The sequence below is a fragment of the Phascolarctos cinereus genome, unplaced genomic scaffold (genome assembly GCF_003287225.1).
Source record: "Phascolarctos cinereus isolate Bilbo 61053 unplaced genomic scaffold, phaCin_HiC Scaffold_2;HRSCAF=192, whole genome shotgun sequence".
In the NCBI taxonomy this organism is placed as follows: domain Eukaryota; kingdom Metazoa; phylum Chordata; class Mammalia; order Diprotodontia; family Phascolarctidae; genus Phascolarctos; species Phascolarctos cinereus.
The window spans coordinates 161874366-161887986 of NW_027555625.1; the positions used below are offsets into that span (position 1 = coordinate 161874366).

The 13621-nt window shown below is 35.9% G+C and overlaps 1 protein-coding gene across 4 annotated transcripts in view; it reads left to right on the top strand.

The window, feature by feature from the left end:
• KIF16B (kinesin family member 16B) overlaps window positions 1-13621 on the top strand; it is a 350941-nt gene that overhangs the window by 59051 nt on the left and 278269 nt on the right. For all 4 annotated transcript variants that reach the window (XM_020986360.2, XM_078149707.1, XM_020986316.2 and 1 more), the window contains exons 7-10: window positions 1818-1960; window positions 5496-5664; window positions 5830-5961; window positions 13084-13259. In XM_020986360.2, coding sequence (XP_020842019.1) covers window positions 1818-1960; window positions 5496-5664; window positions 5830-5961; window positions 13084-13259 — 620 coding nt within the window. The remainder of the gene's footprint in view (window positions 1-1817; window positions 1961-5495; window positions 5665-5829; window positions 5962-13083; window positions 13260-13621) is intronic.

A 13621-nucleotide genomic window follows, 5' to 3' on the forward strand; every position in this document is an offset into this window, starting at 1 on the left:
TCACTTCAATAAACTTTTGAGTTGAAAATTTATCTACTCCTCTCTCCCCAAGGAAAATAAAGAAAGTTAAAAAAAGTATGCTTCAATCTGTATTCAGACACCATCAGTTCTTTCTCTGGGGATGGATAGCATTTTTTATTACAAATCCTTCAGAGTTGTCTTGGATCATTGCATTGCTGAGAATAGCTAAGTCATTTATAGCTGATCATGTTATAATATTACTGTAACTTTGTACACAGTACATTTCACTTTGCATCAGCCCATGCAAGTCTTTTCAGGTTTTTCTGAGAGCATCCTGCTCATTATTTCTTATAGTACAATAGTATTCCATCATAATCACATACCACAACTTGTTCAGCCATTCCCCAGTTGATGGGCATCCCCTTAACTTCTAATTCTTTACCCCCAGAAAAGAGCTGCTGTAAATATTCTTGTACATGTAGATCCTTTTCCTTTTTATTTTTTATCTCTTTTGAGATATAGACCTAGTAGTGGCATTGCTAGGGCACAGGGGTTTTTGTAGCCCTTTGAACATAGTTCCAAATTGCTCTTACAGAATGGTTGAATCAGTTCACAACTCCAACAGTGTATTAAAGTCTCATTTTTCCCACATCCCTGCCAACATTTGTCATTTACCTTTTCTGTCCTGTTAGCCCATCTAATAGGTATGAGGTAGTACCTCAGAATTGTTTTAATTTGCATTTCTCCAGTCACTAGTGAATTAGAGTATTTTTTTCATATGGCTATAGATAGCTTTGATTACTTCATCTGAAAACTGATCACATCTTTTGATCATATATCAAGTAGGGGAATGGCTCTTATTTTTGTAAATTTGACTTAGTTCTCTGTATGTTTGAGAAATGAGGCCTTTATCAGAGAAACTTGCTTCAAAATTTTTTTTTCACAGTTAATATTGCTAACTGTATTTCTCTCCATCCTATTCCCTCTCATTTATTCTATTCTCCCTCTCCTTTCACCCTGTCCCTCATCAAAAGTGTTTTGCATCTGATTACTCCTCTCCCAGTCTGCCCTCCTTTCTGTCGTTCCCTCTGCCCTATACCTTTCCCCTCCTACTTTCCTGTAGGGTAAGATAGATTTCTATACCCAATTAAATGTGTATGTTATTCCCTCTTTGAGCCAGTTCTGATGAGAATAAGGTTCACTCACTCCCTCTCCTCTGCTCTCCCCCTCCATTGTAAAAGCTTTTTCTTGCCTCTTTTATGTGAGATAATTTACCCCATTCTGCCTCTCCCTTTCTCTTTCTCCGAGTACATTCCTCTCTCACCCCTTAATTGTGTTTTTTAGATATCATCCTTTCATATTCAACTCACACCTGTGCCCTCTGTCTATATATACTCCTGACTGCCCAAATAATGAGAAAGATCTTATGAGTTACAAATGTCCTCTTCCCATATAGGAATGTAAACAGTTTACCTTATAAAGTCCCTTATGACTTCCCTTTTCTGTTTACCTTTGGTGATTCTTTCACTCCAGATCTAATAAACTTTCTACTATACCATGAGGCTGTCTATTACTTGATTATTCCTCATTCTCAATAAAGTATTAATATATGAACATAATTTTTGTAAGCTTCATTTGTTCTTTTCCTTTATAATTTTCTAGTTTTAGAATAACACGTAAAGCATGGCTATTAGTACTAACAAGATTATGCTCTTGCATTTAAAAAAGCAAATAGCACTCTTATTGGATTGCTTATTGCCACAATTGTATGGTATTTAATAGACGTAAACTTGTATTTAATTTAATGGAAGTTGCAAAGATTTCTTTTTTTAAAAAAATTGGTTTTTGTACTTCAGACTTGTCAAAACATTTAGTCCAGAATTACAGTGATGTAGAAGAACTAATGGATGCAGGAAATATAAATCGAACCACTGCCGCGACAGGAATGAATGATGTCAGCAGCAGGTCTCATGCCATTTTCACCATCAACTTCACTCAGGTAAAGAGAACTAAGGGCCCTTTAATCAGCAAATGCACTTCCCAAGTGCCTGATGTCTAGTTCTTGATGAGCAACATATGAGAACTAATTATTATTGTTACCCAGAGCAAGAGGCAGGGAAAGGTGGCTGAATATTGGTTTTGTGTGTGTGTGTGGTTTTTTTAAAGAATGGAGTGTGTGATAGTGTTTCAGTTTCTCTGGAGTTACACTTAGAGTAGTTTGAAGTGTCTTGAGTTATACCCTTAAGAAGTACTTAGCAGACTTCTGTTCTATACTAGACTTAAAAACTTGTTCATATGCTTAATTAAGCAAAAGTTTTCATTCTTGTAAACTCTGTGGGAGATAATAGATTGTGAATCAAGTCAGCTGGAAACCAAGGTGAATAATTGTGTCAAGGTCCATTATCACCCCATGGATTTCCCCCAACAAACTTGATTATGATTGTTAGAGTGATATGAAAGGAGAAATGAACATTTATAAGTACTAATGCGAAAAATTAATTTTAATCAAAAGTCAAGTGTTGAATATATATGGAAGTTCTTACAATTAAAATTCAGTTTAATACTTAGACCAACAAAGCAGACTGATATCTGAAGGAGCTACTGGGATTTCTTAGGAGTAGATAATTCTTCCATTCATGTAGATCACATCTCAGCTCTGCCATAGTAGATGATCTTTATGAGGTGAGATGCTAAATATATTCATCAGGTGGTGATGAGCTTTGGCTGGTCTTTTGATGATAGTTATATAGTTTTTCACCAGGGCCAGCCTCAAACCTCTTCCTAGGTAGATATGGGTAAGACCTGCCAATTTATACTCCACTGGCATAGCTTTTTAATAACAAGGACTCATCTATACACTCTGAGGCATTCGCTATAGGACTTTAGTGGAGGATAGAGCAGGTATTTTTCAAAAGCCAAGGCGTTCAGAGAGAAAAACTGGGATCTAACATTTAAGTCTTTAGAGAGGTGTCGTGGTATAATGGACTTGGAGTCAGCAGAGAACTGGATTCAAATCTCAACTCTGACACTTACTGACACTAGCCATTGGCTTCAGTTTTTTAAAATCTGGAATTATTGATAATATTTAAAATTTAAGAATTAACAATGCCTGTAGTGCCTTATAGGGTTGGTGTGAGGATCAAATGAGATAAAACATGTAAAGTACATGGAAACCTTAAGAACCTTTATAAAGTCAGTTAAGTGGAAATAAGCAATGGAGGAATCTGACCTCACCCCCATGGTAAAACACTGTATTTTAAACATCACAATAATCTTTATGTTTTAGTTCTAGTTTTGGGGAAAAATCCTTATCTACATGTGGTAAGGCATACTTGTAGTTCTTGCTTGTGGGGAGCCTGAGGCTGGTGGATCACTTGGGTTCTGGAATTTGATCTAAAGCTGATTAGGTGTCTACACGAAGTCTGGCACCAGTTATTTGAGCCCCTGGTAGCAGAGGACCACCAGGCTGCCTAAGGAGGGTTGATCTAGCCCAGGTAGGAAAAAAATGGAGCAGGTCAAAGCTTTTCTGCCCATCAGCAGTGGGGTCTGGCCCTGAGTTATACTTTCAGTCAGTTCAAGACAGGAAGACCTGGTCTCAAAAAAAATTTGCTTGAATACTTCAGAACTCAAAGAAAATGAAAAATTCTCTCATGTACAGTTAAATTCAGTGGCGTTTTTGTCAGGTGAGGTCTTAGGTCCTCATTCTTTGATTTGATGTACTGTGCTTCTATCTGCTCAGTGCTTGGTTGTAGTGCCTTGATTTCTAGTTTCAAATAGTTACAAATTCTTTCCACTTTTTATTGGCATTATTTCTCTTATTGAATTAAGAGAACAATAACCATTCATCCTTTCAAGTATTTTTCTTTTTTAATACTTTACAGAGAGAATGTTTGTTCAGATACAAGTTGGAATAGATGGTTTTTGAAGGTCGGCTTCAACTTTGAGTTTATCCAATACCATGATTAGTTTCTTAATGCACTATTTTAGAAATTAGGAAGAATTATTTTTTACCAGAGGCCTTGGGAACAGAATTAATTTCAGAGTTAGAAGTACCAGTAACATTTTTGTTTGTTTGTGTATTCTTAAAAGTCAGGTGCAAACTTATACAGAAAGAAAGATTTTGGTAGATCTCTGAAGTACATAAAATGTTATTTAGAACCTTATGAAATTGAAGCTGGATAATTAATTTCTTCCTGACTGGTGTACATCTTCACCTGGATGTCCTGCTGGCATCTCATGGGAGGCTAGTGGAAAGACCTTTGATTCTGTGGTCACAGAATCTGGGTTCAAATCCTGCTTCTTACACTTAACTACTTGTGTGACCTCAGACAAGGCATATCCATATCTTGAGTCTTATATTTTCTATTATGAAAAAGAATGCGTCAGTTTAGAAGGCATCCTCCAAGAGGCTCTGAGCTCAAGCTCTAACTGAGCAGGTATATTAAGTGGACCACGTCAACATGAATGTTTAATCTATGGATAACAGGCAAATTAGCTTTGAAAATATTTCAGGTTGTCATATTGTAAAAAGTTGTTGTATTTGGAGTTATAAAGAGAAGCTATTGTTGGACAACTATTATTATTATATTGTTTACATGTTTTATCTCCCCTACTACATTGGAAGCTCCTTGACTCCCTGAACAGTTTCTCATTCATCTCTGAACTCCTTATATAAGTCTCTGAACCCTGCATTAAGTCCTCAATAAAAATTTTCCAAATGAATGAATGAAACTTTGTCTCCTTGAATAGCATTTTAAGGACATGACATATATTGTAACACAACTTCTAATTTTTTATGTGATCAGTATAAATGATACTTCTCTGACCACAGAATTATAGCTCTTTTCAAATACTGTTTTGTCTCCTACGAGATTACAGCAGGATATCCAGGGATGCACACCAGTTAGGAGGAAATTCATTCATATAGATTTAATTTTGTAAGGTTTCTAGATACAGTTGTATTTATTTTAGAGATCAACCAAAGTTTTCACCCTTATCTGAGTTTTAACTTACCTTTTAAGTCTTAGCAAACAAAAAAAACCCCCTGGTGTTTCTAATTCTGAATTCCATTTTTAAGGCAAAAAAAAAAAAACCACACATACACACACACACATACACATTGCCTTAATTCTTAAATCATGTGTGGAGAAACTAATCATAGTATTGGATAGCACCAGAGTTGGAACTGACCTTAAAGGCCATCTATTCCAACCTATACTTGAACAAATAACCTCTGTAAAGTTTTAATAGCAAAAGATGTTTAGTTGGGTGAATGGTTACTTTTGTCTCCCCTCACTAAAGGACATTAAGGCACACCAATTATGTTGAGGTATTTTGATTGTATTAGATTTAATTTCCAGTTTCACAGTCATCATCAAGGGCAATAAAACAAATCAAAAACCAAACAATAAGCAAATCCCCAAACTGTACCCTGTGAAACCACAGGGAGGAGTATGAAATAATTAAAATTTGTTTCAGAAACAACACCAGAGATCCATGTACCTTTTCATTTTTGTTCGTGTATTTTACTTAAGGCAAAATTTGATTCAGAAATGCCGTGTGAAACTGTGAGCAAGATCCACTTGGTTGATCTGGCGGGGAGTGAGAGAGCAGATGCCACGGGAGCTACGGGGGTGCGGTTGAAGGAAGGAGGGAACATTAACAAGTCCCTCGTTACTCTGGGAAATGTCATTTCTGCCTTAGGTAAGTCACCGTGTTGCTCTTGGCTTCCTTCTGTACCTCTCCCTGCATTGTTACCATGAAGCAATTAAGCTTAGTGTTTTTGTTGTAGAGTAATAGCTTAAAGCTCTTTTGAACCAGAATTAAAGGGAAAAAAAAGCCTTCATAAGCCTGTTTTTTTCCCTACAGCTGATTTATCTCAGGATGCTGCAAACCCTCTTGTAAAAAAGAAGCAAGTATTCGTGCCTTACAGGGACTCTGTTTTGACTTGGTTGCTGAAAGATAGCCTTGGAGGAAACTCTAAAACTATCATGATTGCCAGTAAGAGTTTTGATTCTTTCTCCAGCATATATTGTACCTTGTGTGAAACAGTTATATGTATTTAGGCTTAATATTCCTTGTTAGGAATTCACACTATTTACACCTTTTTCAATTAATAGTTTTTCTTTCTGTCTTAAAACATGTCAGCTAATATGGCTTATGTCCTATTTGCATTGACAACCACAACATTGTTAAATCGTTGAGCCTGTGCCTGTTACTTGATTATAAAAACCAAAGTAATGGTGTGTGGGGGGAAGATACCTAGGTTTTATTTTTGCTTAAAAGAGGAATTTCTTTTGGGGAATTTCTTTTTTCTTATTGGGGGTTACCAACCTACATAATAAGAATAAATATGCACTTGTTTAATGCTTTATAATCCGTGAGGAAAAAATGAAGGGCCACAGGAATAAAAGTAAATGGATTTTCTGTTATAGATTAAAATATAGTCAATATTAAAATTAAAAATGAACATTAATAAATAAAACTTGATTCAGTTAAGATTACATCCAATTCCTCCACTCTTCAGTACTTATCCAGACAATCACCTCTGCTTTGGCCACACTTCTCTTCCTTTTCAATTTCGAATTCTTTGGTGAACTAGTTCAGCTCCATATTATCTTTTATTCAACATGAAACAAATCTCTACAGTTTTCACTGGGAAAGTTGGCTATATCCATGTTCAGATACACCTCTGAATTAGAATTCTGTTGCTGACCCCCAGGCCCTTACCTTCTTTCTAGTTTCCAGGGGAGCAGCACTTCTTCTCTGTGTTTATCTGTCAGCTTTGCCCTAGATAAGCTAAACGGTGTGTTCAGTCTGCAGGCTGTTGGGCCTTGGCCTGCTTGCCTGAGGAAAATGTGGTAATACAACCCCAGTGAGGAGGTGAAGCTCATGTCCTCATTGGCAAGAATAACAGTAGAAATGTCTCTATGCTTAATATAGCCATGACACTTCAGAGGCAGTGTGGCCATCAGTATGGAGTCTGAGCACATTTTTGTCTGCCAGCTCAGGGTGCTTTGGCATGTGGATGTATTTCTTAGCTGTCATTACTCTCTACTCAGAAAAGTTTGTGGATGGCAATTCAATTCTTTGACATCAACCTTCCACCAGCAGCTGCTGCCCTGCCATGACTCCATATCCCCTTGAGACCTTTGCTCCCTTGTCCTATTGCTGATCATGTCTTGCCATTCCCCAACCTTGGGTTACTCCCACCATTTCATATGTTACCGAATAGAACTGGAGCATATCAGAATTCTTTATTGCCTTTTGAGTCCTCTATAAATGTATATTACCTCATCTCAACTGGTCCCTTGCAGCTGCAAGGCATTTGTCTACTCCTCCCTAACTGACTTTTCTTTATCTGACTTACCATAGTGGCTATCACAAAACCTTTGCTTCTTTCAGATTCTCCCATAACATCTCCCCCCTTACCTTCTCAGTTGGGGATCTTGCCTCATACTTTCTTGAGGAAATTGAGGGCAGTTGAGATGAACCTCATGTTTTCCCTTTCTCCTCATCTGATTTTATTCCCCGTATCTTCTCTTTTATTACAGTCTTTGATGATGATATGTCCCTTCTTCTTTCCAAAGCCAACTCCTCTCCATATGCTCTTGTCCCCATGTCCTCCAATCTTCTCTAGATGATTGTCTTCAAATTTCACCCTATTTGCTTCTTCCCTGAAGCTTCTGACATGCCGAAACCTCCCTCTCCATCCTTACAAAAGCCTTGCCAGCTCCTTCTGTCCCTACTAGCTATCATGCTGTTCCTCTCCTCCTGTTCTTAACTAAAATCTTTGAAAAAGCCATCTGGATTCAGGCAGTCCATTTTCTCTCTTCAATATCTTCTAGGTCCTCTGAAATGTGACTTCCAGCCTCAAAAATGTTCTCACAAAAGTTACCAATAATTTTCCTAAGAAACAAATTTAATGGCTTTTTTTTCCCATTTCTCATCCTTCTTGACCTTTCTGCAGCACTGTGGATCACTTCTCCTGAATGTTCTCTTCTACTCTGGGTTTTCATGACTGACCTCTCCTGGTTCCTCCTGTACTTCTTTCTGTTCCATCTCAGTCTCTGTAGTATCTTCATTGATGTCATCTCTGTTAACCATGGGTAACCCCTACGTCTATGTCTTGGGACCTCTGCTCTTTTTTTTCTATTCTGTCTCACTGAGTGATCTCAGCACCATTGAGTTCAATGATTATCTCACTTTTGTGTAAGCATTTAGTTCATGAACATTTTCCTTACTACCACAACTGTATGAGGTGGGTGGCACAAATATTAATATTCCTCTTTTACATATGAAGTTTAGGGGCTTGTTCTTAGTCAAATGGCTGCTAAGGGAGAGAACATTTTCTGTAATCCCAGTAATCTGACTCCCTAGTGCAGTGCTCTTCTCATTATACTGTGGTGCCTATAGTTGTGAAAACGTAAACACTTTTTAATATTTGCTGTAAAGTGCTGAGTAAAAAAATCTAATTAATTTACTAATTTTAAAAAAGATTTCAAATGCAGTTTCAAAGATAAAGAAATTGTTTAAAATTGCTAGGATTTAAAAGAAAAGTATATATTTTTTTCTGCTTAAAATTTGGAGGTACAGGTTCTAGAATGATCAAATTCTAGAGCTTAGCAATTGTGTTTTCCTTCATTTTGTAGACGGGGAAACAGTACCAGAGAAGTTGAGAGATTTGCTTAAGCTTCCATCTAGTTGATGGCAGACTTAGCCCATAAAACTGGGTTTTCTGAGTCAGTCCACTGCCCTTTCCTTAGCACCATATTACCATTCTTGAAATCTTTTTCTAGTTTTAAAACAGATAATACCCCACATTTATGTCCTAGAAAGCGAGGGATATCATTCAGTTAAATATTTGAAAGAGGAAAATGTGTTGTTACCATCCATTTTTGTAGCCTCTTATACATAGAGTATCACTAAAAGCCTCTTGATATTGTCTAGAATGCCTGGAGGAAGGAAAGGGAAAGACTAAGTCTAATGTCTAATTTGAGAGTTCTCCACCTGTGGATGAAAGGATAAGGCGAAATTGTCTGAGCTATGCACAGAACATGGCAAATGTTTTGTGACAGTTTTAAGCATGAGTGAAACTTGCTGCATTTGAACATTTTCTGATTTTCATCTTGATTGATGAAAGGGAACATGTTTTCTCAGTTTTCTTGATAGTATCTTGAATAAATCAGTAAATATTTAGTGAAGTATCATTCTGTTTTTCTTATGTGTTAGATTGTCATAAAAAACTTCTTGTGCCATACATTTCCCCCACAATGTTACAAGCTGCTTCTGAATTCTCCAAGTTAGTTTCATGTTAGTCTGAGTATCCCAAATAGTCCCTTCCTTAGGTTTTTCTTTGGTATCCCATCTTAGCTCCACTGGGCTCAAGAATAGGAATTCCTGAGTCTAAGGTCAGTTAAGCTTTTCTTATTTATATCCTTTTTGTTCTTGTTGGGAAACATTACTGCTTCACTTTTATTATTTATATACCCATTGATTAGATGATGGTGGATGTATCTTCAGCCTCAGAATACTCAGAATATGGCAAAATGTTTTATGAGAATCTTTTTAAAAAGTGCGTCATTTTGATATGCAAAAGGCTCTAAAACCTTTTTCCTCTTATGGTTAAGGAATAAAATGTGATTAAAATTTTAATTTTTCTAAATTATAACTATCTTTGGCTTCAGTGAATCTTCTTTTTTTAAATGAACAAACAACTTCACCCCATTTTTATAATTATCACATGTATACCTGTTCTGAGAAAAGCCTATGCACTTATATTGAAGAGATATTTTTCCAAAGGAGCCAAATTAATTACCCATTAGCATTAATATAAGTTTTTCTAAAATTTTGTTTGATAGTAATTGCTTTGTTCAGCATAGATCAGATCTTATTCATCTCCATCTACTCTGGTAAGAACACCTAATTTTCCTCCATATGCTCAGTAAAATTTTGAAATGTAATTTCATTTAAAAAAATAGTAACAACAAAAAACAATTAACAAAGAAAATAGAAAAAGAGGCAATAATATGATTGGAATAGTAGAGAAAGACATGTTGGTATGATGATTTCTGCTTTTCATCACTAAGGATAGTAGTTAGCAGTTAACTTTGAGTTTTGAAGTCAGATATTCATGTACACAGTCATCTTCAGAATAGATTTTTAGCAAATATTAAAGGAAAAACTTTCTGAAGTCATTTCAAGTTCTAGTGTAAGGGCCTCTGAATTGTGAATTAGGGGACTCAGCTTCTAGTCTTGATACCAGTTCTGACACTAACTAGCTGTTTGGCTTTGGGCAAGTTGTTTAGCCTTTCTGGGCCTCAGTTTCCTCATCTTTAACATGACAAGATGATCTCCAGGTTCCTGTTTAGCTATAAAATTCTATAATTTAAAGTGGGTTGCCCTTGCTGTAATTTGCTTGTTCATCTGTTAGAGATTGGTGAAGCTAGTTAGTTTAATGTGGACATTGAAAAATTACCAGCTTTCTAACAAACCTATGTTTAAACTGTCTTAGATGAAGAACCAATTTTATAAGATCAATGGAGCAGGAGATACCCAGCCTTCCTTAGCACTTGTTTCTGCTATTTAAAACCCCTCATTGCCAGAAAAATCTTCTTTATCAAACCTAATTATCTTATGTTGCAGTCTGAACCCATTTCTTTTGTTTTGTCTTTCGTGGCTTTTCTAGGTTTTCCTTCTGGAACCTTGGCAATCCTTTCTTTTTGGAACAGAATCTTTTTACTTTAGGATATTTACAATGCTCTAAGCAGTAAGATAGACTCTTTACTCAGGAGTTAACTTTAATTAGAATGTTTTTATTTTATACACTGAAATGAAACTTTGGTACAAATGTTATTTCAACAGAACTTACATAGGCTCACACTACAACCCAAACTGCAGCTAGACTGGGGTAACTAGGACTTTATTCCCTTGGCACTGAGATTTAGATGGCACCGATAGAACTTGTACTCTTTCAAGAAGTAGGAACAAATGGGCTTACCATACCTATTTAGCAAGACTAATTAGTTAGAATGGAAAGCTACCAGATGGCATGCTTCCTGCATCCTGCCATGCCTGGTAGATTTCTTCCTGGCCCACTCATTCTGTTCCCTCCCCATAGCAGTGTGTTGTTCCCATGGGGGTTAGTGGATTGCAGTCTTTGTCTCCTCTCCAAGAGCCTGGACTCTTTCCCCCCATAGGAACTTATATCTTGAGGCCTAAAATATCTTTGGGGTATCTTTCCTTTGCCTCTCCTAGATAACTAGCAATCTTAGCAATCAAGAAGTACAATTATATCTATGTTGATATATGTGTATATACATGTATACTTTGTGATCCCAAATGGGGTTTTCTTGGCAAAAATACTGGAGTGGTTTGCCATTTCCTTCTCTAGCTAGTTTTATAGATGAGGAAACTAAGGCAAACAGAGTTAAGTGATTTGCCCAGGGTCACACAGCTAGTAAGTTTCTGGGGCCAGATTTGAATTCAAGAAGATCTCTCTCTCTCTCTCTCTCTCTCTCTCTCTCTCTCTCTCTCTCTCTCTCTCTCTCTCTCACACACACACACACACACACACACACACACACACGTATTTGTATGTGTATGTACATGTATGTGTGCATCTGTGCACATAGGCATGTGCATGTAGACACATATGCACATCAATTTATATGCATGTATACCAATTTATAGATACATGTACCACTTTATATATGTTTATACATGATTCTTACTAGAACTATTGAAAACAATATTGTTTTCAGAAAATGCCAATTTTGTCCACTGTTTTTTGGTTAAGCTATTCTACTTTTGATATTGTCATATAATACTAGGGATAGTAGTGAAGTAGTTGTAAGAAGCATGATGTACTATGAAGAACACTATATTTAGATTCATAAGACCTGCATTCAAATTCTGACTCTGCTGCTTATTTCTTGGATCATTAAGTCACTTAAACCATTCCAGACTTCAATTTTCTTATCTATAAAATGAAGGAATTTGCTAGATAATATCTAAGAGCCATTTCAGCTCTTAACTCAATAGACATATATTGAGAAAAAGAGTTTCATGGAGACTATGTTCTGTGTAACTAACACTTGAGAATTAAGAGACAGGTTAGTTCCAATTTCAGTCTGAAAGAAGTATGCCCAGTGTTTTGGAAGTTTTCTTTTTTTAAATATTGAAGTATATTCTTTCTTTTAACTTTAAAAGACTAGGGATGTTCTCTTTCTATGGTGCCAAATCAGAGGCCTCTGGATCTTGTCTATTACCTCTATCAATTTCATGTATTTTAAAAGAATTTCTCTTGAATATGTTCCCATCTACATATGATAGAATCTTATAAAATAGCCTACATTTAGGGCTAGCTATTGGAAACATTCAAATTTGGTTATCCATTTTCTACTTTACTTTTCCTTTTACAGTGTTTTGCTAAAGTGAAGGAAATTTGCTAATGAAACTCCTGGAACTTTCTTATTCCTACATTTTTTGTTTTTTTATTTTGCAAACTTTTGCAAAAGCTTCTAAAGCTTTGTGTTCTTTGTAGCAATTCTCAGACGTTTTAGGACAGAATCATTTCCTCTTTAGTGTTTTGTAAATAATTGTGACAACTATATGAATGGAAAAAAAATCAATAAGTATATTTCCTTTTTTGTTTGATGGAAAAACAGAGCGAGAAGACCCTGCTTCATCCACACAGCATCCACATTCCTTTACTGAGAAACTGACTGTAACCAGCTCTCATTCTTTTAACTTCATGTTTTCTCCTTGGGTCATATTCCAAATTGGAGTTTATTATTGAAGAATATAATGATAATGCTGTTCTATTCATTTAAGAGAAACGACTTACTAGGTCCTTTTTCTATGGGTATTAATTTCAGATACAAAAATATTTTGATCATTGAGTGTTTAATTGTAGAACTGAGTCAAGCTAACTGGAATTTAATTTGGTAGTGAACACTCTCCTCATAAATCTTAGATAATTTTTAATATTCATTACTAGAACAGTGAATATTTAAGTCTACCCAACAACCTGAGGTTAATCTGACTTTTAGATTATGAATCAAGTTTGTATTAAATGAAACTCAGTGCTGGTTAAATAATTTTTGAATTCATTCTTCACAGCTATTTCACCTGCCGATGTCAATTATGGAGAAACCCTAAGTACTCTTCGATATGCAAATAGAGCCAAAAACATCATCAACAAGCCTACCATTAATGAGGATCCTAACGTCAAACTCATTCGTGAGCTCCGAGCCGAAATAGCCAGACTAAAAACTCTGCTTGCCCAAGGAAATCAGGTTAGATTTCTGAGATTTTATGAATAATTTTCTTTGAGTAATAGCATCTATTTCTGGATCTTAATGAGATAATTATTTCACTCATTATATTGATTTGAGTAAATAAGTGCTAACTGAAGCTATGAATGAATAAACTGATTCTCCCCTCCCCTTCCTTACCTTAAGTTCCAATTGGCTTTTGTAAAAAATTTTATCTGATAAAGTTGATATGATTGATAATCTAATAGATATAAATTTTGCATCAATTTTCATTGGGCCACTCAGCAAAATACAGCAGACTCTTGATTTGTGGTTAAGTATCCTTGTGTTTAGTTTGCTACTTCATTATTTTCAAATTATAACAGTTTTAAGATAATGAAAAG